This window comes from Pagrus major, chromosome 17 (assembly GCF_040436345.1).
Source record: "Pagrus major chromosome 17, Pma_NU_1.0".
Taxonomy (NCBI): Eukaryota; Metazoa; Chordata; class Actinopteri; order Spariformes; family Sparidae; genus Pagrus; species Pagrus major.
In genome coordinates, this window is record NC_133231.1 from 17,437,998 (window position 1) to 17,462,958 (window position 24,961).

The following is a 24,961-nucleotide window of genomic DNA, read 5'->3' on the forward strand; positions in this document are numbered from 1 at the left end:
TGAGGCACACGCTGCCATCCTGAGCTGTAGGAAGCTGCTTGGAAATGAGGCAGATTTGTGTGAGAAAAACGGGCGGCGAGTGAGTCACTGCTTTATAACCAGAACCTGTGACTGCAGGATGGAGCCATTAATTCAGATGGAAGTGACTCTGTTATGTAAAGCACCGGTCCATGTATGCAGGCAGCCTGACAGATATTCTGTCCAACAGGCGGCACCGACACCATCTGCAGGGGCTCCTTTGAATGTTACCTTGGAAACACATTTTACCGTTTTTTCGGACAAAACAGAGTTTGGGATCTGAGCAGGCGATGTCTGAGGCTGATGTTGTGACCCAAATCTCTGATCAGTCTCTGAGCAGTCAGATCACTGTGTCCAATCAGCTGTGTCAGACACACACACACACACACACACACACACACACACAGTGGACTAATTTTGTGTCTGAAAGTTCAGCTTTAATGTCACCACCTGACTCATCTTTTATCACCACAGTTGTGTTGCTCTTTGTGCAAGAGTGTCTCTTTTGTGTCAAAGCTGAGTCACCACGTCATTAGTGAGGTTGAGCTGACAGACGAAATGAACAGTTTTGAATTGGATGATGTCACTTTATTTCAATGAGCAATGCTGAAACTACACACAAGTAGCAAAATACATTACGTTATCAATCTGGTATTTATTTACAGTAAGTGCAAAATACAACACGTTATAAATAAACTCATCATACAAAAAACAACCTTTAATCATCAATAGCTTACAACTGGTGATGTCAGCACTTCGGGATCGACAGACAACACATTTGGCAGGAGTGAGAGCAAAAGAGATGAGAGAAGAAAGGAAACGAAAGGCTAGTGTTAATGTAATTTGTTTAAAACACAGAAAACATTGCATCCGTCTGTCAGTTGAGCTCTGACCTCCAACATTCACGTCACAAAGACATCGGAGTCTGTGACTGGAAACGTCACTTCATTTCCAGTCCATTACACAGGCTGACACACTGAGCTCAGTCCACTCAGTCTAGTTCAGACTGCAACATATGGATGACAGTGCAGAAATGTTCCAAACACCTCTCATGTGCACCGAGGGCGGATGTGAACATGCTGACGACTCTGTGTGAACCATCCGAATTTCAGCCCTTTAGAAGCAGGCCCATGTCCACTAACTCTGCTCTCCAGGCTGTAACCTGCTCAAAGGTTTAGTGTAGAGTTAAAAGAGGAGTCTCTGTTGGGCTCCTACAGCACAGAGAGATCATGACAGGACTTTGATTTGAGCCAGAATGCCACACTGGGATTGTTCTTTGCCACCACCTTGTCGAGGAAGCGTCTGGCCTTCTTAGGAAGGCTCTCGCGGCGTGTGTTACAGCTTGTGTGTCTGCGACGCTTGTTGGCCTCCTTGGAGTCTCGGCGTAGACGCAGCTGCCGCACTATGCCGTTAAAAGCCTCCCATACGTTGTGCTGCATGGCGGCTGAGGTTTCGATAAACTTGCAGTCGAACACAGCAGCACAGGCGCGACCCTCTGAAACAGAAAGTCAAACATCAATGAGCATATAGAGAAATAACTCAAATAACTCTTGTTCATCACAAAGAATTAAACAGGGATCGTGTGTCCTCACCGCTGACTGACACCTCTCTGCGTCGCACCAGGTCACATTTGTTCCCCACCAGGATGATTGGCGTGTGCTGGGCAGGACGGAGGCGGCGAAGGTTTATTCTGAGCTCCGAGGCTCGCAGGAACGAGGCTCTGTCAGTGACCGAGTACAGCAACAGGTAGGCGTCACCTGTCTGCATGTAGCGCTCCTGAGCCCAATCGCCGTCGGTCTGCAAAACGTCAAACATACACGATGAGATACAGGATTCACAGTACGATGTAAGCCAAGTCAACACGTCTGTTTTTCATCTCACCTCTGTGTCCCATGTGTCAAACAGAGTTAGAGTTGCAGGCTCTCCGTCCACTTCGATGTCCTTTTCACACACTTCATCTGAAATCAACAAACACAAGAACACTTTAATGACATCATAGATTTATAGGCGCTTTGTTGACAGCAATCTGTTGGACACAACTATCAAGATTACAGTAAAATATTCAATTTTCCAGATTTTGCGGCATTTTAGAGCACAGCTAAACACTGGTGGACTCAGGGGGGGTGCAATTACACCTCCGGTGCCCCCATGTTTGAAAAAAAAAAGCAGCCAAAGTGTCCAATTGGATGCCCCTATGGTAGCTAAAACATGACAAAGTGCAAACTCAAAACTCCGCATACATGTGGTGCCCTTTTAATTCTTTTCGCCCCTGACCCTCAAACATCCTGTGTCCGCCACTGCAGTTCAAGCCTTTCTAACCATGCTATTATAAGATAATATGAACGTTTTTATTTATTATTTCTAAGGATTTGGTTTGCTTCTGTTAGTATCCATCTAAAAAACTAAATGAGAAATAAGTTTCAGTATAGTTATCATGTTTTCCTCACCTCCACACAGCTCGCTGTAGTCACTGTCCATGCTGTCCGCTGCCCCGGCGAAGATGCTCGCGAAAGCCGTCTTCCCGACCCCGCTGGCCCCCAACAGCACCACCCGGTACGGGCTCCCCGGTTCCGGCAGGTCCCCGCTAGAGTCGGAGGAGATGACCGAGTCTGAGGACGACCAGCTCCCGCGGCTCCCATCCGACTCCCCGGCGGAGCTGGTGCAGGACTTGGAGCGGGAGATGCAGGCGGGGACCCGGGTGAGGAAGCTGTCCGCGAGCAGGTGGCTGCCCGGGTCGCAGATGCTCCACCGGTGCAGCTCCGTCTGCAGGCGGAGGCTGTGTCGGCGCACACTGGACAGCATGGCGACGAAAATGAGGATGAGATGGATGAACTGTTCACAAGGTGCTGCTTTAACCTGTTTTCACTGGGAACACCCCCCCGCAAAGACGATACAACGAGTCGGTTTCTTCCAGCCCACTCCAGACATAAATGTCCTTTGATTTCTGAGAGGTTCACCTAAAACAGTGCAGAAACTCTGTCCGAAAAGTATTAAAACAAAGGTTGCAAAGAAAGGATTTTACTGATAGAAACATAAGAAGTTTAACTCGGACATTGCAGGATCATCTGGTTGTTAAATCCCGGAGCATTTACAGCTGATGTCTCTGCTGCCGTCTGTCTCAGTAATCTCCAGCTAAGGTCTCTGAAGCTCTGCTGGGGTTTCCCTCTGGTTTATATGAGGAGGAGGAGGGCGGTCACACAAGTGGAGCATGGATGTTGACAGTGATGTGTTGGGTATTTACCGATCTGACTCACTTTTTGACTCACTGCTCGGATTACGTTCACAGGAAAATGGTAGGCTGAATTTTAGCCTACGACACGAATATGGGACTTGAATGAAATCAAGTAACTGAACAAAACAATAATCTTTGCAGAATGTATACAGCTGTAAGAGGTTTTCTGGAGATTAAAAGATTTGCTCTTATATTCAAGATTCATAGAGACACAGGCTGTAAACTGGTGTGTGTGAATGTGTGAATTTATGCACTAGGTTAGAGTTAGATGAGCTATGTCACTTTTGGGAGAATAAATAACATTATGCTTAGAAATTAAATGTTGACTTTAAAAGAAACCCTCAGGGCTTGGTAATACATTTCAAAACGTATGTCCACTATTCCTGGACTATTATAATAGTCTACACTGTAAGAAATATAGCTTAATGCCTGTAACTGGTAATGACTTTGTAGAATCATTGCAGTATTTTGGTTTGTAATGAGTTTTGTTTTTGAGTCATTTATTTATTATTTTTCATTTAGGTTCAGGTTCAAAAACATACTTGGTTAGGTTTAGGCACAACAACATACTTGGTTAGGTTTAGGCACAACAACATACTTGGTTAGGTTTAGGTTTAAAAACATACGTGGTTAGGTTTAGGTTCAAAAACATACTTGGTTAGGTTTAGGTTTAAAAACATACTTGGTTAGGTTTAGGTTCAAAAACATACTTGGTTAGGTTTAGGTTTAAAAACATACTTGGTTAGGTTTAGGCACAACAACATACTTGGTTAGGTTTAGGCACAACAACATACTTGGTTAGGTTTAGGTTTAAAAACATACTTGGTTAGGTTTAGGTTTAAAAACAAACGTGGTTAGGTTCAGGCACAAAAACATACTTGGTTAGGTTCAGGCACAAAAACATACTTGGTTAGGTTTAGGTTCAGGCACAAAAACATACTTGGTTAGGTTTAGGTTAAAAAAAACTTGGTTAGGTTTAGGTTAAAAAACATACTTGGTTAGGGTTAGGTTCAAAAACATACTTGGTTAGGTTTAGGTTTAAAAACATACGTGGTTAGGTTTAGGTTTAAAAACATACTTGGTTAGGTTTAGGTTAAAAAACATACTTGGTTAGGTTCAGGCACAAAAACATACTTGGTTAGGTTTAGGTTTAAAAACATACTTGGTTAGGTTTAGGTTTAAAAACAAACGTGGTTAGGTTCAGGCACAAAAACATACTTGGTTAGGTTCAGGCACAAAAACATACTTGGTTAGGTTTAGGTTCAGGCACAAAAACATACTTGGTTAGGTTTAGGTTAAAAAAAACTTGGTTAGGTTTAGGTTAAAAAACATACTTGGTTAGGGTTAGGTTCAAAAACATACTTGGTTAGGTTTAGGTTTAAAAACATACGTGGTTAGGTTTAGGTTTAAAAACATACTTGGTTAGGTTTAGGTTAAAAAACATACTTGGTTAGGTTCAGGCACAAAAACATACTTAGTTAGGTTTAGGTTCAGGCACAAAAACATACTTGGTTAGGTTTAGGTTCGAAAAAAACTTGGTTAGGTTTAGGTTAAAAAACATACTTGGTTAGGTTAGGAAAAGATCATACTTTGAGTTAAAATAGTTGCATTCAGTCTCGTAACTCACGTCATGCTGCACAAGTACGTCATTCACGTAACACTTCATTTACGTACGTTAACTTACTTACATAACTTACTAAAACAAATCACATTTGACTGTTGGCCACAAGCAGAACAGGAACCCCAGTCTCCAGAGGGAAAGTCCAGCATGTAACCTATTCCACCACCATCTGACTCAAACTTTTCTCACTCCTTATGCTAATAGACATCCTTCTAATAATATTTATTACCACTATTATTTCTTTTCCAGTCTTGGCATATTATATGTCCATGTAAAGGAAAGAAGATCATGAAAATGAATGCAACCAGTGCTGAACTAATCACACCTGAAGGCAGCAGATTCAAAGAATTAGAGTCCGTTACCTACTTGGGGAGTAATGGGGATGGGTAGGGCAGGAGATAGATGTTGGTATAATGCATAATGTACAATATGTTAATGTTTAAAAACCAAGTAAAACATTTGAATACAAAGATTCGCTGCTCCTTTTTGTCTAATATGATCATAAACAGAATGTCTTTAGGTTTTATTGGGTTTGTGCATTTTTCACAATTTTACCACATTTTGTAGAACAAACTATGAATTGGTAAAATAAACTCCATTTAAATTGACAGCATAAGAATAATCTATTTCAACGTCAATATAAGGGGTTCGCATCTGCTCAGATCCGTCCAAATCTCCGTCAGAGACTAAATGAGAGGCTGATTTAGTTTGTATATGAATTATTCAATAATGTTTATAAGGTTGTGTGCAGGTGCAAAAGATAATAATTGATCCAATCGCCTGCTGCTGCCTGTCCAGCCTGACAAATGATTAACAGACATGCTAGATTACAACTTGAGCCAATGAAGAAAGCATGAATTATTCACAAAGGCTATTTTCTCCAATTTTGACCTGAATAGAAGTGGTATTAGGACTACGAGCAGACGTCTAACAAATTTACTTAACATGTCATGTCAATGCTGTTATTTTGAAGTCTCATTTTACCTCGTTTAGTTTATTGTTATTTCTTCTATCTTTCTATCCTAAAAAGAAGCAATATTTGACAGGCCAGAAAACTATCCCTCGCCTGGATTAATCATACCAACACTTTCAACCAGCATGTGCTTTTTAGCGTAAAGGTCAAATAAATACAAGTGATTCGGTGAGGATGTACTCCCAGGAGCTTCTCCAAGACAAAAAAACACAGACATGTTCTCGTCTCACTTGCAATAAAGTGAATGAAGGAGTGTTATATGGATGTTGGGTAATTTCAACATACAAGGTGTGGCTCAAAACTGATAACTGAGTTTTATATCAAACAAAAGGACACACCCTGGGCACATTACATGGCCTATTTATTACCTGCAATTGACGATGATATCTAGCTGTCCTGACATCCATATGATCTTCTGCAGTGTCTTTTCAGTGTCAGAAAATATCTAAACACAGCTTCCTACCAAGTGTTACTGAATATAAACTGTAGGAGGAGGATAAGTGTGAGGTCTACTGCCAGCAGCAGCAGCATATTGTTAATGGGTTGGAAACCACCAGTTGCCATTTTGTGAATGATCCATCTAACAACGTACACAAATGTCAAGAGAGATGCCAGCATCACCTCACGCACTCTCCCAGCTCGTAAACATCAGATTTTCATTTGCTAAAGCACTTTGTGTGTGTGAGAGAAAGAAAGAGCGACTCAGTCATTACAGCGATTGTGGGATTATGCTGCTTTTTCGGCTGTTGTTTTTCAGGACTTCTGCATCGGGTGGCCTCATCCGCTGGACCTGCTGCTGTGTATTACAGCCCTGATCTGATCTGCCTGACAGATGATTGGGCGACATTAAATCCTTGTTAAGTGCTGGAGCGGGACCAGAGTCGGGAGGACGGGATGGATGGATGGATGGATGGACTTGGAGGGGGGTGTGTGTGCTCAGGCTTGCCACAGATGGGTGGGGACATGGTGGTGGCTGTAGCTGAGTGTGAAGTGACCTCTTTCTTTCTAGATCTCCTCCACAGATTGTAAAACATACTCTCGTCTCAACAGGTTGAGATATGGACAGACTAGCCTACATAAAAGATAATCATAAACCTACAACAGCTCTTTACCCTGATGATATCTGAGCTTGAGGTGAGCTCGATTCGGCAGCTTCAAAAGTTTACAATATAACAATCATACCACACAACTGCCCACTCACAGACTCATGGGGCAGCAGACACACCAGCTCCCCAAGTTATGACTAAATCTAAACCACTTGTATATAATACAGTTCTCATAGCTTGAGTCAATAAAGAGAGACCCATTGCTGAAATTGCAGAGGACAGCAAGTCTTTAATATTAAGCCAAAGGATTCAATAATAGATTTTAAATAGAAATTGATAGTGAACATCCGTTTTCTTGCCTTACTTCCAGGTTATGCACAAGGAACCTAAAAAAGAAGGAAGGGTCATTACGTCTCTGAATCTTTCTTTGTTGCCAGACTGTGGTGACAGCTGCATTGATGTCTATGGGAAATGCAAAGACACAAACAAACACAAACAAACAAAAAAAAATAGCAAAACAAATAAAATGGAGCGCTGAGTCTCAGCCTGGGGAACGAAGCTCCTCTGTAGTCTGGTAGTAAGGAAGCAGATTTGTCTGTATCTTTTGCCTGATGGCAGCAGGGTGAACAGACTGTGAATGCGTGGCGCGTGTAAATAAAATAACTTTTCTTATTCATGACATTTCAGGCAGTTTTTTTAGCATTGCATGTTCACATCGCAATGATGATGAAAATACAAATTATCGGTCAGCACTTCACATGACAAAGTCCATCTCACAGCTGAAACAGCATTAAGAATCAGTACAGGGGAAGATGCCCCATTGTGACTTGTGTTTTAGTCTGAGTGTGTCTCTGACAGATGATAAGTGAAGGCTGTTGTCGGATGACAGGAAGAAGGTCTTTATGTTTTGGTAATGAGGTTTCATGAGGTGTTGCTGTGACTTGGTTTCAGATTTCTTTTCATGTCCTGATTCAGATGTAGGCCAAGGAGATAATTACACAATCACAGCATCAAGGATCTATTCTAACATCCAACAGCAGAGATAAGTGCAGAGCAAGGTCAAGTACACCGATGCAGTAGATGTCCGAACTAGTAGTACAACCTGCACGACTTCTCTGTACAGAATGTTCCGTGCAATAGTTGCATTGAATTTTATTTCTGATGTGTATCTTAATGTGTCTGCTGGTTGTAGCTTAATGTTTATTTACTATATGCAGCATTATTCTGTAGTTATTGCACATTTCAGGCCATAGATTGTACTAACGAATGACCAACTTATCAACTGGTGATGTTGCACTGAAAACAGACTGGGGTGTGTCTTCTCTCAGTGCAATAATACAATTTACACCAAAACACCTATCCTGACACTGTATCAAACTATATCACACCTGTCCTCCTACTGTTAATAAAAAATATGCCACATATACTTGCGAAATCTAGTTTTGCAACTAATGATTCAGTTTGATTGCTTCATCATTAGATCTATCAAACATTAGAAATCAAGGTGACACCTCCAAATTCCTTTTTTTTTCAGACCAACAATACAAAACCCAAAGATATTACATTTATTGTGGTCATTTGAGAAGCTAGAACCAGTAGTAAGTGTGTCTCAGTACTAAGTGGAGACATAAAAAGAAACAAAATAAAGGAAGACATTTTGGTACCATGTGTGACATTATCACGTGGACTTAAAACATCATGTTTCAATCGGATTTAAAATGTTCCTGCTTATTTTGGACAAGCACTTATGATTTAAAATGGAGCCACAAGGCTTTCAAGCAAATTTGGTCAAGATTTTATATTTCCTATGCCTCTCTAAACTATCTAGAAAGAGCAGTACAGATGAGAACATGAAGTAGGGAAATCAATATGAGTTTCCAGCTCTCCTGAAGGGATACCAGTCTAGCAAACTGAGCCCGAAACTGACATGAAAACAAATGTGCTGATGCTAAATTCATCTACTGAAACTCAAGTCTGGAGACATCTTGAAGCCCTAAAGTACAAAAACAACAGACCTACTCCAGGCCTGTGAAGTACAGAAGCAGCAACTGCCAGTACTGATGCACAAGTGTCTTCATATCTCCTCTAAAACCATGTGCCGCTTTCAAATCTATGAATCCAGGACTGATGATGAATGAAATGTGAGAACTGTGACCTTAGTGAGGGTTAATACCAAAGGCTACAAGCCTCTACAGTACATTCAGATCTTGCACAGAGATGCTGGGATCACAGGGAATAAACTTCCAATCTGTGATTCAGTCTCTCCATCAAAACAGCTGTATCTCTTTCTCCCCCTCCAGCAGTGGAAAGTCATTCATTCGATCCACTGCCAGATCTTTGAGCTGTCGAGCTGGAAGGCACAGCTTAAAAGAGGGATTGGCAGCGCGGCCAGCAGCGGCTAGTAAGAGCTTTACACAGGCAGACAAACAAATTCTACCTCATGCACCCACCAGCACATGGCCTCTGAGACCATTAGAGAAGTGATTCGGATCAATGTCTCGCTTTGACGTCTGACACTCGTCAGACACGTGTCCAATACCAATACTGAAGTGCTGCGACACATGTGATTGCTTTGAAAAAACACAAACAGTATCTTTCAATGCCAAGGCCAGGCCAGGGCTGGAGTAAGTTGCTTGGGTGACAGTTGCTATGCCACCATAGGTTTCTGTCCGAGGCTGAGACAAGTCTGTGTCCTTGTCTGGACTTACATGTATAGACCTTGTATTGTAGTCAAGCTACAGTCCATTATTACCCATGTAAGTATCAGTACGGGAACTATTAGGAAGAGAAGGACATAGCAGGAGGGGAATATTTCAAGCAGACCTGTTGAAACTGAAGTTGACGAGAGTGAAATGAGCTAAAAGTGCTAGTGGCTACTTAAGCCCCTGCTAATGTTAGCAGTAAATGCTGCAAAACAGTAAGGAGATACATCTTGACTTCAGTCATAATGGTGGTACTTGGCCAATATTTTCTGAGGTGAATTTTTCTAAACACTGCTCTAGTGCCACCATGAGGTTAACGTTTGATTTTGTGAGATGGATTGCATAGCTTGCTATGACACATAACACATTCATCCCCCCCAAGATGGTTTTATTTATTTGCCCAATTTACATCAATTTATGACTAAATAGTTAAAAAATGACCCATCAGCCTCAGTTGTAGTGCTAATTAGCATAGTATAAGATGCTTACATTTGTCAAACTAAGATGGTGAACAAAGTAGGCAGTGTATTTGCTCAATAGATTAATTGATTATTTGGTTCATTAACTACTTTGCTGAATCATTAATGCCATTAATTAATGATGAATTATTCTGGATTTGGGAAATGTATCAGTATATGCTGACATTACATAGACCTGTTAAATGAGAAAGTTAGTTGCAGCCATAGTGAGCGTGTCCGCATGCTGACGTAAGCATTTAGTTAAAAGCACCGCCATGCCCACAGTACAGCCTCATGGCGGTAGACTCTCAGTCTAGTTTGATTATCCCAAACAGATGACTCAAGAGAGCCTAAATTGAATTTCATAATAAATATTTGTAATATCATTTGTAAGGTTCATTTGAAGCTGAAACCTGAATTCTGGCATAGGATTGGCACTAACAGTTTGAATTCACACTCTGGCCACCAAGAAGCAGCAGGTGCCTGCATAATCGCCACGCTGCCTCCAACACGCCACACAGGCTGATAGGCCGCAGAGCTACAACTGTCATATGGATAAAGGGACAGCTTGACATCCCAGAGACCCATTTATTATACAACAGAGTTGCTTAACAATCACGCAGAGTGCTGATCATCCAATAAATAAAAATTACAATGTTTATGTAGAGATGCATTGTGCTGGAGCTCAGTCAATCTGACAGACCGGAGCACAAACCACATGCGAATAAAGGGCTCGCGCGCACACACAGAAACACACAGCTACGTAACTCCCACGCAGCAGCTTTTTGTCGAAGAGCATAAAAAGGCCAGTGTTATCCAAAATAACAGACTGAAGAATGACAGACACCAAAAATCTCTGCCGATTTCATAAGGTCACCACATAACATACAGCACAAAACATCAGGCTAATGACTTCCTTTATTCTTCTATCAGAATTTTCAGCCTCGGGTGGTTAAGTCACTGTGCAGACACCCAGAAACTAAATACTTTTTTTTTTTTGAAGTCTCTTCATACCACCCAAGCTCTGTGTCGCCTAAACATGCCTCAGAACAACATAAATCATATGATTGACACAGTAAATATTACTCCAGATGGACATAGAAGTACCTATCTTGCACACTTATTTAAATTGTGGATTTAAAACATACCTGGCACACAAACTCTTCTGATCTGCTATATTCATACATGCATCAAAAATGCTCTACTCTCCACAGGAAGGTATCTTCAGTCAATAAACAATGTACAACTCCTTAAAAGCTTGTTTATTACACATTCCTTTTAAATTTCATTTATTTAATAAAGTTTTACTGAAAATGTCTTTGAATAAATAAACATACATTCAAGACAAAAGCAGAATCTCACAAACAATCACTTAAAGCTGTTGGAAACTGTGTGTTTCAGTCATATGTTGTAGCCAGGATGGGGACAAAGCCCAGAAGGCCTGAAACAAACATGCAGAAGAAATACATTTGTGTGTCTGTGTGAGTCATCCATATCTACAGTGTAATCTCATGTGTGCTTACTGAGCCGTGTGAGAGATGGTGGTCTGGAAGGCGAAGGTGATGTGATTTCGTGCGTGATCAAGGTAGGGGTCTGAGAAGGTGTGTGTGTCACCAGAGAAATGTCTCCACTGCATCAGCTCGGACATGCTCAGATGTTTCTGTGCTGCCCCCCCACGGTCACCTTGGCGACCAAGCTGGCACGGCCTATCAGAAACCTGCTCCTCCTCCTCCACAACAGCTGAGAGTGAAGAAAACAGTGAGTTAATGAGTCGCAGTGAAGTCAAATACTGCCGTTGGTGAATGTGTCTATGTGCCTACCCTGGACTGAACCGTCCATGCTGCAGCTACAGTTCAGCAGGTCGTGTGTCAAAGAGGGTGTGTCTGTCAGGCTGAAAAGATCTCGCAGTTCACTGGTAGAGAAGCTGGTGTGATCCGCCCCTTTGCCCAGGTCAACCACAGTCCCAGAAAGCCCCTGTTTGGACACCTGTCTCTGGAAAATACGCTCCTCAATAGTGCCTGCGAGGAAGGAACACCCAGACATAAAACTTAACATCTGTCTTTTTCATTATACTATATGATGAACATTTTGGTTCTTTGTGTGTTCTTGTGTATTCTGACCGGCAGTGAGGAGACGATAGATGTGCACAGTCTTCTTCTGTCCATCTCTCCACACTCGAGCCATGGCCTGGACACAGTAGAGGGAAAAATTGCAGGAGAGAGTGACACACGTGTACACAGCACCATCTAGTGGATATGTGATATAGTTTGAGGGTAGTTTGACACATCTAGTGAGGTTAATTTGGTCCAACGAAGGAGAAAAATCCATAGTTGTTCCTGTCAATTGAACACCAGAGTTCGATTGACAGCTTTCACACCAGCTCAATCAAAGCAAATCCCAATCAGACAGGTAAGGTGTCAAAGCACCCCGAATGTGTGTGAAAGCAAGGTGATGTCAATGTCGAGTATGTCTGTCTTACCTGAATGTCATTGGCAGGGTTCCAGTCAATATCATAAAGCACCAGATGGGAAGCACCCACCAGGTTAAGCCCCACCCCACCTGCTTTGGAGCTCAGCAGGAACAGGAAGTTTTGAGAATAGGGACTGTTGAAATTGTCAACCAGCCGTTGTCTCTGGCTGGTGGGGGTGTGTCCGTCAAGTCGGCAGAAGGTGTAGCCCATGTGTGCACATAAGTCCTGGAGCATGTCGAGTGTCTTAGTGTAGTTGGACACTACAACCACCCTGCAGGGACACACATATTTTGTCAGTATGTATGGACAAAAATACACACATGAAAATTAGAGCTGCAAAGATTAGTCGATTGAAAATCAATTTTGATAATCGATAAATCATTTGTCATTTTTCAAGCAAACGTTAAATAATCGCTAGTTTCAGCCTCTTAAATGGTAAATGAAGAGTCTTTAGGTTCTGGACTGTTTGTTGGACAACTGAAGCAATTTTTTTTGGGACATTTTTTATAAAAATAACACAATAATGAAAACAATCGTTAGTTGCAGCCCTAATGCAATTGCAAATACAACACCTGACACTCGCACACATGCACACACGCACACACACACACACACACCTGTCTGAGGGGCTGAGTTGTCTGATGGCGGTCAGCAGGTCCGACAGAACCAGGAGTTTTCCAGAGTCAGCAGTGTTAAATCCACCTGAGGAGTAGGATTCTGGGAAGAGCTCCACCAGGCCCTCGTATAAAGAGCTCTCGTCTGAACCATTGTCTTTTCTTTCCTGAAAATCCAACATAGTTATCCAAATATAAATACAGGCTGATTACTGTCAACATATCCATACTGACTTATAAATAACTTCACCTTCACAGTGGAGTGGAGCAGTCCGGGATGGTTACAGAGCTTCTTCAGTGCAGTGATGCAGGCCAGGTGTGTATGAGTTTGCGTGGAGCTCTGAAGGCAGGCTCTGAAGACTCTGTGGCAGAGGAGTTGCTTGTACAGATCAAGCTGCAGAGGTGACGGGTCGCAGAACAGCGTCCAGTCGAGACGAGGAGGCAGGTAGCGGTTGATGATCTCCTGCGTCCGTCTCAGGATGAACATGCCGGTCAGGCGAGAGAGCTCTGCTGCTCGCTCTTCTCCTAAAACTCTCTCCTCCTGTTGACAGATATGAGATCAGGTTTAAATATCAGATTAAGTTGTCTATATATTTCAAGTGACTAAATAGAAGGGAAGAAGCAATTGGTAGCATTACCTCTGTGCAGGAGGGCTGTCTGGAGCGCAGAATAGGCTCCTCATACACTTTCCTGTACCCTGTTGACGACCCAAGAATCCCCGGGTTGACAAACTCGATAATAGCGTAGAACTCCTGCAGGTCGTTCTGTACTGGGGTGCCTTCAAAACACAGAAATAATGTATTATAACACCTTTAAAAGAAGTTGTATTTGTCAGTCACAGATTTCCCGTCAAGTGTGCACCTGTTAGTATGACTCTGCGTTGACAGCTCAGGCTGCTGAGGGCTGAGGACGTTTTGATGCTGCTGTTCTTTAATCTGTGGCCCTCGTCACAAATTACAAGACCGAAGTCCACTTTCTGTACCTGAGAACACAAGAAATAAACACTATAAATAAAAACGAAACGATGATATAACCTGATTTATTTGTAACATGCAAAGTAGACAGCGAGACAGAAGGTGTACATACCTGCTCCAGACAGCGCAGCAGCATTTCATAGCTGATCACAAGAACACTGTGCAGAGGGGACAACACAAACTGCTCTACCCTGTGGTCCTGTGGTCAACAAAGAATGTACGTACAATTTACTACAAGCTACATTAAGGTAAATGAAAGTAAATTGACAAAAAAGAATTAAGACAAGGAAACGTTATAGATCAGAGTGGAACAAGATATTATTGAAATTAAATGCAAAGTGGAACAAGAAAGGGTAAAATGCAATAAAAGCACAGAGGGACAAAACACAACAGTTTAAGAAAAGGCAGGTTTAAATTTAAGTTAAAGTTAAGAGTCTAATTTAAGATTATTTCTCCAACTCAACAGCAAGCTCCTCACACAGTGTCAGGTACAAAGCACAGGGTTCCTACACTTTACAAACATTTCGAGGTGCCTTTTCAAGCTTTTCCAGCTTTCCATCTTACAGCTTTGGTAAATATTTACATATTTATATACATATAAACTCAAAATTATTATTTCAGTTCATCACATTAAGTCTATAGTTACTTTTCTTTAACAACCAAAATGACTGCTAACAAAAAAATGTAATGTTTCAAGATGTGTCACTTGTCTGTCAGTAGACTTGGCAATATAAAAAAAAAATCCTTAAACAAGCAATTTATTATGAAAATAATGCAAATACAATTTCTAAAATTTTGAAAACACCACATTAAAATTCATTAAAAAAGTGTTCAAGGATTTCCAGCAACTTTTAAAGTAGTACCTTAGTGTAAGTATCTTTCTTAGGAAGCTATATTATTGTTGTAAATGTCTCTTTTCATGTTGTGGGAGCATGGGAGATGTTGTGGGAGTTTATTAAATTTTTTTGCATTCATTTTAAAGTATTTATTACTAATATCATTATTCATTATATTCTTATGTTACTTGTTGCTAAATTCTCTTCAAGGCTAAGTGCAATGAGCTTGCTTGTAATGAAATTCCATATGAATAAAATTGCCTTGCTGCACAATAAATTCAACCTGAAACCTCTGATTTAACAGAAATTGTTCTACTTGTGCTGTCATCAGGCTGATGAGTTCCCTGTAAATCCAAAAGCAAGATTTCCCTCTTCTCTCCTCACCTGATCCACAGTGAAAACGTTGATCCGTTCACGGCCCAGCCACTTGTTGAACTCTGCACCCCAGTTCTGCACGAGGCTGCCGGGTGTGACCACAAGGACACGCTTCGCAAATGGTTTCCCACCATATGGTCCTTGCTTGAGCAACGTCCAGGACAGCGCCACGCTCTGGAGGGTCTTCCCCAGACCCATCTCATCAGCCAGGATAGCTCCATAGCGACCCACAGCTCTGAAGTACACACGGTTAAACACACCAACATGATCCATTAGGAATCCCAATAATAGTAACTGCTGTGAGGCTCAGACAGATTTCTTTAAACAACATTTGACAAGACGTGTTACAGGAACAGCTGCAGTACCTCAGGCCCATGACACACTCGTAGAGAAAGAGCAGGCCGTCTCTCTGGTGGGGTCGCAGGTGAGTGGTCAGGTGAGGGTCAATGACAACATCAACCACAGGAAGCCCAGACTTGTTATTAGACCACTGGTGGTTAGGAGAGGGACGAGGCATCACCAGTGCGCCTGCAAAAATAAAAAATGATGACATAGTTTTCCACCAGAAGAACATCAAATCTGATGAGGAACGAAGAGGAAATTTCTTAGTTTCTGATTGTCTACATACCTGGAGCAAGTGGGTCATGGCGAGGTCTGCAGGTTTGCTCCTCCTCTGGTTTGTATCCTAGTTGATTTGCTCTCCCAAACATCGTTGGAGGGCAGAAAGGTTTGGACGCCATGCGACGAGTGGGAGGTGGAGCAGACTTTGTGTGCGGCTCCTCTTTCTCTACCTGGACATCTAGAAAACAACGTCCCCTGGCAAAGTCCTCAGCAGAAATGACACCCATCACCTCCACCTCCTTCCCTCCAATCATCAGGGTCTCTCCCTCGGACAGGGAGGCCAAAACGGACACCTTGTAGCCACTTCCTACACACAAAGATGCAGGCATTTTAGAGTCTTTTAGCGCATAATTTTGTTTTGTTTCAACTTTAAGATTTTGGATCACTCTAACATAGTTGTTTAAAGCTGTAGCCAGCAGCTGTTTACAGACAAAAAAAAACAGAAAACTACTGTGCACGCTACCTGCTCAGCATTGAGCAGCGGACAGACAGAGTTAGCATCTAGCTAATTAGCATGACGTAAGAGTGAATATTATACTTGGATTCAGCAGGTGAACAGAAACATTGAAACATGCTACATTTACTTTGTCTCCCCGATCAGGCATCCTGTGGCACTACGGGAATCTCTTTAGGGTGTGTATGAAAAGTGCTATACAAATAAAGTCTGATTGATTGATTATCAGTCAGTGATAGGCTTAATGTGCATTGTGTAAACTCATTTGTCAAGGGATCGAATGTTGCGGGATTGAATGGGCGGTAATTTATTTGTAAAAGCAGGTTAAAAACAAATGTTTTAAACCTTGAAATACCAAATTTAAATAAATTAAAACTATTGTAGGAGCCATTTTTTATGTTGTGCAGGTATTTGTTTTTCCACTAGGGGAAGTATATTTCAGTTACTTTCTTTTACCCCAAACCTTGCCCCAGCTGTTGTTGATCAGAAGTGTTGATTAGTTTGAGTGGAGTGGTGGTGGAAGACACACACAGTTTTTACACGGCAGCCAGAGAAACAGTAGAATCTCTTTTTGTTCTGTCAATTTACCTTATCCTTTTTGTTCAAATAAACGGGAACCTCACCCAAAGATATTACTTTTACAACTTTTCTTTTTTATTCGCTCTGGAGTCGAGTCAAGAACGAACCATCCCAAACCACCACAGGTGACAAGTTTTGCTTTTTGAATAGTCACCACAACTATTCTGGATTAGAAAATACCACAGTTACGAATAATGTACCACAGTAAATTCGACCAATTACCTAAGTTCAAACAAATCATTAAAAATCTGCTCTATCAGTAACTCTTAAAGGTTAAGCTTAAAGAACAGCTTGGCTCCAGCTGAACTGTTATTTGAGTTTTTGACCTTGCTGCAGGGGTAAACAAGTGTACTCAAGGTGTAGTCCCTTAACCCAAACATTACTGTTATGTGGTTACATCTACAACAGAGCACACTTCAGATCAGAGAACAGTGTTGATACTTGATGTTTTCTTAAATTAAATTATTATTATTATAATTAAATTACAATTTAAAGCTACTTAAGTTATAGATTTGTTTATCTATTCCAGGCAGCTGTAGTCCTTCTCCCACCTGACTGAAGAATAACAATAATGAAAAACTAACTAACCCTTGCCAATATCCTTGCCCTCCATATCTTTCAGTGTGGCTGTGCGTCCTCTTGTAACCAGGACAGCATCGCCCTCCCAGCGCTTGTGCTTCTTCTTACTGGCCTTACACCACATCACACTGAAGTAACGCGCTCCGTCCTGACTGCAGCCAGAGTCTGAACCTGCAGCTCCAGAGACACATGCTGACCCCACTGAAGGCTGAGGGGTTCGAGGAGATCCAGGAGTCAAGTGAGGATAACCATTCGCTCCTGTAACACAAAGACAGACAACACGGTGAAAAACAACCAGAAATATCTTAGACAGAAGTGACCAGCAGAGGTCACTGTTGCACCAAGTCTACACATCATACTAGACCTTCATACAGAGGATGACAGTCCCCTTCGTAAATACACATGCTTAAAAACTAAGTGCAAGAAACTTATGTTACTTTGATATTAAATAAAGAAAATGTAATTCAGAGGAATTAACTTCTTCAGAGAGGCTGAATCATGACAGCAAATGTCTGTTTGACATGTAATAAACACAAGACCAACAGAATATCAACCTTAGTTTTTTATAGAAATAAGTGAACAAATGGACAAACTGCAAAAAGAAACTGACAACACTTACCAACATTACAATACAATCAATGATGTAGTCACATACAGCACATTAAATAACAATAACGTCACAAAACCAGCTCCACATCTCCCTTCTTTTGATCACTTAACTGGCCATCGATTCAGCAAACAGAGACAATGTCTGACTTTCACGTTTGACTAACTTCCATCTAAATTCAACAACTCACAGAACAGGAACAGGATTCGTCATCATTAGCATTGCTTGTTAAGGCCTTTGACAGTTTAACTTGTGCTTCAGTCCCGGGTATCGGAACATTTCTCTGCCTTAAAAAAAAAAGTGGAACGTTGTTGGTTTGGAGCAGCTACTTTTTCATTTCTTTGCAAAATTTAGAAAAACGCACCCCCAATCGGGTTACCTAAAGTGCTACACGGAAATGCGTCTTTAGTTTAATCATCTGACTTTTATCAATCAAGTAGAAATTTTCTTAATAAGAATGAACACAGCGCTAACAATCCCTCTGATATGATCTGGGCAGACCCCAGTATATCGTTACAGTAAGTAATTGTCCTAACAGTCCTGGATAATAACGATTATTAACGCTATGCTGGAATTTCCATATTGGAGGCAGATGTAGGCAGGAAAAGCACAATCATTGTACACATTCATATACTGCTACTATTCCCTTCCAAAACCTGGACGTTCACATTTATTTTACCTATTTTGGCCTTTCACAGTGTTTGTAATGTCAGCATTTATATGTTTTGTTGCAGCTTCTGTCAATAAATGAGAGAACGATAATAGATTTTTAACACTGACAAGCATAGACAGACACTGATGGCAACACGATCCTGCAGTACACAAACAGGCTTTTAGTGTCTGTACGAGGCACTATGTTTCCAAAAGAAGTTCAGGTTCTCAAACATGAAACCGATGAGTTTGATTGCTCCACACTTGAAAGTCTTCAGATCCTCTCTCTTTCTGACACAGATGTGCGTGTTCATGCTTGTTATAGAGGAATTGGCAGTCCATGTCTCAGTCGAGCAGCTCTTAGTTTCTCCACTTTAATCTTGGCTCGCAGAAGTTCCTCCTCCAGTTCCTGTTTCCTCTTCAGCCCCTCCCGCTTCTCCTCTAGGTACATGGCAACCTTCCTGTGATTGGCCAGCACCAGCTCGTGCTCCTCTTTGGCCAGGTGCAGAGGGCGAAACCTGTCGGGCTCGTGGTGAGGGTAGATGTCATTGGGGTAGAGGTCATGGCGTAACGGTAGCGGCGAGGCGGAGAGGGGAATGTTAACGGAGGAAGGGGTGGGAGAGAGGGATGCTTCGTAATCGTGGACGCTCCCCAAGTCCTGCTCCCCCTCCTCCTCCTGGCCTCCGTCCAGCTCTGGCCCTGTGTGCGCGGAGAGGATGGGGAGATCTGGCGGTGGTTTAACATCCTCTTCAGGGTCCAGCTGGACCACCTCGTGGAGGATACTTGGAACAGCTGCTGAGTAATCCTGGAGTCCAGCCAGAGAGGAGCTGCTGCCAGGATGTTCGATCGGAGAGTTGTGCTTGCTGTATATCAATCTAAAAATGGAACAAGGGACAAAAGGAAGTGAGACAGGAGCGTTTATTGAGTGTGTACATCTTGTTTATGTGAGGTGTGTGAAGACCTCTGTTGATGATAATGCACAATAAATACTGTAGATAATATCTGAGCCTCAAACAGGGCTTCAATGAAATGTTTAAACTTGTGAATCGAATAAGTACACGATTAATTTTAAGAAACAGACATTGATCACACAATTTATTCAATAAAAATGTATATTTGAAAATGAATCATTTGCCGTGATTTAAGTAATTACACACTAATTTGCAATATCTTAAGAAGGTATCTTTTTACACTAAATTTCCTCTCAGTACTCTGTTGATAGATTTCTCCTCAGCCTCACTATCCTTACTTTCCTTAGCTCTAACAGCAAAACATTTTATTGGAGTGTAATTTGTGATCAGTGCTCGTCTAATTTTGTTTAAAATTTATTCAGCTGAAACTAAACTGACAGATTAAAGCATACTGAGAGTTAAGTGTTTGATTGCACATAAACAAACAGAAAATAGTGACAGGACATGCTGTATTTTCCCGTTGAGCATGAGGATGTACACAGAGTGTGTAATCTGATTGGGTTGTGGAACTGTGAGTTCAGCCCCTCCCTCCCTCCCCTCCTCTACCAGTTGAATCAGTATCACAGCCACAAACTAATGGTGCATGTGTGAACTTGCTAAACTCTCACCAGACTGTTGTGTTATCCCTTCATGTGTGTCTGTGTTCGAAGGTGTGTGTCACACTCTACCTGCGCAGCGCCTGGTCCTTCTCATGGATGGGCACGTGGTGAAACAGGTGAGGGATCATCTCCATAATTCTCCTGGTTGGCTCTGAGATGCTGGCTCTGTACTCTGGCTGGGCGTGTCTCCGCTGCATCACTTCCTGCTTGGCCGACTCCTTCAGCCTCTTGTAGAGGGTCCTGAGGCCCTGAGCTGTGCGATGGGGCCTGTCCCCTCCCAAGGCATTGTACTGTTCGGCCACAGTGTCCCAGCACTTGTTCTTGTCCACGATGACCGCATGCTTGTTGGTGTGCTCCTCCAGGATGCGGATGTGAGGACGGACCAGCTTCAACAGGTCCAGCTTCTCAGAGAGGGTGAAGTTGGAGGAGCGAGCTTTACCCACCATACTGGACAGAAACACGGAACTGGACGCCATCTTAGAGCATAGCGGTCTCACGCAGACCAAGTCAGGCCTATACACTTGACACTATGGCTCCTCACTCTTCCCACCTGTCTTTATTTTGTCCCTGCTGCTGGCTTCTTTTGGTCCACGGTGATGAGGCTAACACCGGTCTAACTCCCACTCATTTCTCACTTTCCTGCTCTTCTTCTTTAAATCAAACATAAGCTATGTCTAACATGTGCATGGATTCATACCCTACTCCTTGGTTCCCTCTCAGCTACGCTGCACAACAAAAAACAGGCTGTGCTGCACACAATAAGAATCAGGCTTAACTAGGCCAGCCTCGTTTAGGCCCCCGCCTACCGCGGAGGGCTTTGGATGAATTCCTCCCAGCTTAGGCTGACGTAGCTAAGCCGCTTAAGCCCAGCCCGACCTACTTACAGCTCGGTCTCTGTAAACCCCAAACCAAGCACAGCACAGAGCACGGCCACTGTCTCTGCTTTATAACAAGAGGACAGCATCAGCAGAGGGTCTGTGCCCCGCACAAAGGAGGAAACACTCTCAACAACAATGTGTTAGAGGTTACTAAGGATCAGGGCTGTATTTCTCTGAAAGTGAGTGACGCTTTGAAATAGCGCTGGCTTAACTAACTGAGTGGGGGGAGGGGTCTGTGAGCGCGCTGCGCATGCCCGCAGGAGCGGAGCGGTTATATCCATTGTGTACCGTTTTACGTTTTAATGCGTGGAATAAATCTCAGCTGTGCGAGGAGGGGACTGATTCACGAGATTAAAACACGCGTCCGGAGCCAGAGAGCGTGCGAGCCGCGTGTTCTCAGGGAGGACAACAGAGGCACTAGTTGCTCCTGCAGGAGGAGGAGCGGTGGCTCACTGATCCTGAGTCCTAATCTGCCCGCCGCTGCCGCTGCACTACCCCGCCAATTTGCATAATGCTGGACCTGCTGTCACTCAGCATCAGCCCGCCCGGTTCAACATCCTTCTCCGGCGTGTGTGTGTGTGTGTGTGTGTGTGTGTGTGTGTGGTATTATTAGCCACAAAGAGACAATGAGCCGCTGCGAAACGAGAAAGCGATGTCGCTCCGCATCACTACTGACAGCATCACACTGGTGTTTATATAGAAATTGTTTTGTTTTTTGTTTTTTTTTAAAAAAAAAAAGGATATTTGACTGCTTCACAATCACAACGATGGTGTATTCAAATCTAGTGAAAGCAACATGGAGCCTGTGTTGTTGTGAAGGTAGTGGAGGTTATTTTTAACAATGAATCTCAGTGTCAGTGAGAATAAAAATAACACGTGGAGAGAACTGGGCGTGTTGAGTTAAAGCAGACTAACTCCTGTCTCTAAAAAAGGCAACCAAGTCAACAACCAAGAAGTCTGACTTCATTTGAGAGAAAGAAAGATTTTCAAGCTGTTCAGGAAGGGTTTACAGCTATACAGGTGTTGTAGATCAAATATTATAGTCCTTCACTGAACTAAGTATATAAGATAGGCAAAAATAAGCCTCGTTCCTTTTTCGGTTATTGAATGTGAGAAAATTTGTGTAAAATAAATCATCGGAAATGTTTCTTAAGATGTATGCAACCGAAATAAATTCATTCATTCACTCAAGTAAACTCTCATTCGGGGGATTCGACAGAAGACTAATTATGAAGCCAATTCTCACATCTCTGAATCTGTTTCTCATCATGGAGAGCAGTGACTTGCTCCAGTTAGCCTGTTTTTAACTTGTATATGAAATGATGTCAGATAACAGCGTGAAATCATTATCACTACTGAGTTTTCGCCTTTTCACCTAGAACTGAAATAGCAACTTAAATCACTCATACCTAACAACAAAAAGAGTATTAAAAGTTGAAGAATGATTATTGAACTTTTCTTCCCTGAGACCTGACTGATGTTGTTTTGTTCTATGAAATTGTCTTTTAATCCATCCACTTTGTGTTCCTCATATGTTTGTTTCATTTTTATTTGATTTGTATGTGCTCCCATTGTCTTCCCTGAATTTTTGGTATATTATCCTTTTTTGTCAATTAAAAAAAGGTATTACAAGGTGCATTAAACTAAGGACTGCACTGAGGTCCCTGATCCAAGACGGATACAATTTTTTAAGTTATCACTGTAGGTTGGATTGCACAGCAAAAGAAGGACACCTATGTAGGTAGCTTATAAACATCAAGGACAAGAGTTAGTGTCAATCAAATGTTTTAATTACCTTGTGTTATATTGTGTATTTAGGTATTTGTTAGGCAACTGAAGTGTACATTCATTGTAAATAATCTACAAGCAATTGCAAAATAGGCAATAATATGGGTATAAATAAATACATATGTGTACATTTAAAATATACAAATCAGCTGATAAGCATTAGTGACTAAATTACCAAGATGTAATTGGAAATAGCCGCTTTAAAATCAGTTTTGATTGCTTTAATCTAATTAAGCACCTGTAGCAGCAAACATACTGTTTATTAATTTTACAGTAGACACTTGCACTGCCTTGCTTTGACAGGACAACTGAGTTGACAGGAAATAAAGAGCAGTCCTCTCTGTCATATGATTGTACTGAATCAAGCTTTTATGGCAGGTGATTCCACTTTCGAACTGTTATGTATATACAGTATATCCTCTCCTTCTGGTGGGTATTTGCCTGGAAAAGACTTCTGTTGGATCAAAAGACTAAAAGAAAGATATTTTTTTTGTGACCTGCCCGTCCCAGTTTGGTTTTGTTGATGTCTTTCATTCTTGCCCATACTGGGTACTCGGCCACAAGATCTTTGCGTCTTACCTGCTGGTGTGTTGTCCTTTGTATAATCCTCCAAGCCAGTGCAAGGATGTTCTGTCTCAGCCTCATTTTCCTTACTGTCCGTTGCATTAACACAAGCCAGAACCCTCGACAAGACTGGAGCAGCCTGGGCAGCTTTGGGCTGGACTTCATCTTCTGTTTTACTCAGAGCTGGTGCCGTTAGACTTCGCTGAACCTGCAGGATGAAAGGCAGAGAAAAGAGATGAGAAAGTTTGAAACAACGCTGGATGATCTGAATCAAAACAATGCTTAAGAGATAATATTGCCGATGAAACGCTGTGAAAAATGTACCTTTTCCAGTGCATTGCCCAAACCAAACTTGGGAGTGAGGGGCTTGGATTGAGAAGTACATGCTCCAGGAGGCATAAACCGAGGCTTTTTCACTGCATTACCCAGGAGCCGGCTGGGAGCTCCTGATCGCCGCATACTTCTATTATCAACCCACAATAATGTATCTCCTAGAAACAGAAAGCAATGAACATCAACACAATAATACTGACAACTATGTAGGTATAATTTCATGCGTCAACTCAGTGGGCCAGGACCAGCCCATGAGTCTTTAAAAGCCTTTAACAAATTGTTTTTTGTTTTTTTTCATAATTTACATTCACACATTAATCAGTACAGTGAACAAATGTCAAAGCTGTCCTTGTTGTCCTTGTCTGTGACAAAAAATTACCACCACTGCTGACTCTCAGACACAAGTGAATACAGAAATAATGTGTGGTGTTATTTAATGAGAAACTAATTAATTGCAGCTTCGATGCATAATTCATCACTCTAACAACCTATGAGACACATGTCACCTTAGTTGCATCTTGACAAATACAACTCAAACACAATTTTCCCCACTTTCATGTCACTGTTGGCTGTATGAAGACACCACTTTGGCTCTGGTAGCTTTTCATGGACATGTTAAATTGTTATTCATTATCACAATCAGTAAAATATGTTAAGTCTCTCAAAGTATTTTCCCTGCTACACCAGGTGAGCTAGAAATGATCAACACAAGCTCCAGCTACGTGAAGTTAGCGCTAACCTGTAGCATCACTGTGACATGTTAGCAAGCTAGCTGACTCACTAGCAACAAAAAGTCGCTAACACTGCTACCCCGGTTAAACTCCCCGTAATGTCATGTTTTATAACGCGTGACAACGTGTCATACATACCTGGACGAACTTACATTAGCTGGTTGACACGATTTAAGATCACAAATTGTCACTAATTCCCCAAAATGTCTCGTCTTTTCTTCACTAAACTCTCAATACTGTTCCGTTTCTCCCGCTGAATGTTTTGAAGAACGTGATTGGTTGAACTC

General features: G+C 42.0%; 3 protein-coding genes across 5 annotated transcripts; all 3 read right to left on the reverse strand.

Annotated features, from left to right (window-relative positions):
• Nucleotides 1-729: 729 nt before the first annotated feature.
• gem (GTP binding protein overexpressed in skeletal muscle) lies at nucleotides 730-3,068 on the reverse strand. The gene is made up of 4 exons (XM_073485928.1): nucleotides 2,466-3,068; nucleotides 1,900-1,976; nucleotides 1,611-1,815; nucleotides 730-1,513 (listed from the first exon to the last, which is right to left on the reverse strand). Exons 1-4 carry the CDS (start codon nucleotides 2,818-2,820, stop codon nucleotides 1,230-1,232), a joined length of 921 nt encoding a protein of 306 aa, XP_073342029.1. The 5' UTR covers nucleotides 2,821-3,068; the 3' UTR covers nucleotides 730-1,229.
• Nucleotides 3,069-7,185: 4,117 nt separating this feature from the next.
• On the reverse strand, nucleotides 7,186-24,902 carry rad54b (RAD54 homolog B). 3 transcript variants are annotated; one of them, XM_073484587.1, is made up of 17 exons: nucleotides 24,827-24,902; nucleotides 23,935-24,101; nucleotides 23,626-23,818; nucleotides 17,562-17,810; nucleotides 15,948-16,247; nucleotides 15,685-15,847; nucleotides 15,329-15,554; nucleotides 14,221-14,307; nucleotides 13,996-14,116; nucleotides 13,773-13,912; nucleotides 13,385-13,675; nucleotides 13,138-13,301; nucleotides 12,530-12,791; nucleotides 12,171-12,237; nucleotides 11,871-12,068; nucleotides 11,574-11,790; nucleotides 7,186-7,276 (listed from the first exon to the last, which is right to left on the reverse strand). In XM_073484587.1, exons 2-17 carry the CDS (start codon nucleotides 24,067-24,069, stop codon nucleotides 7,213-7,215), a joined length of 2,877 nt encoding a protein of 958 aa, XP_073340688.1. In that variant the 5' UTR covers nucleotides 24,070-24,101; nucleotides 24,827-24,902; the 3' UTR covers nucleotides 7,186-7,212. The 3 variants fall into 3 exon arrangements, with proteins under 3 accessions (XP_073340688.1, XP_073340687.1, XP_073340689.1); XM_073484586.1 differs by having other exon boundaries at nucleotides 24,813-24,897; XM_073484588.1 differs by lacking the exon at nucleotides 7,186-7,276 and having other exon boundaries at nucleotides 11,298-11,790; nucleotides 24,813-24,897.
• fsbp (fibrinogen silencer binding protein) lies at nucleotides 18,097-21,363 on the reverse strand. Its single transcript, XM_073484589.1, has 2 exons — nucleotides 20,450-21,363; nucleotides 18,097-19,685 (listed from the first exon to the last, which is right to left on the reverse strand). The coding sequence occupies exons 1-2, from the start codon at nucleotides 20,854-20,856 to the stop codon at nucleotides 19,130-19,132; spliced, it is 963 nt and encodes a 320-aa protein (XP_073340690.1). The 5' UTR covers nucleotides 20,857-21,363; the 3' UTR covers nucleotides 18,097-19,129.
• Nucleotides 24,903-24,961: the final 59 nt, after the last annotated feature.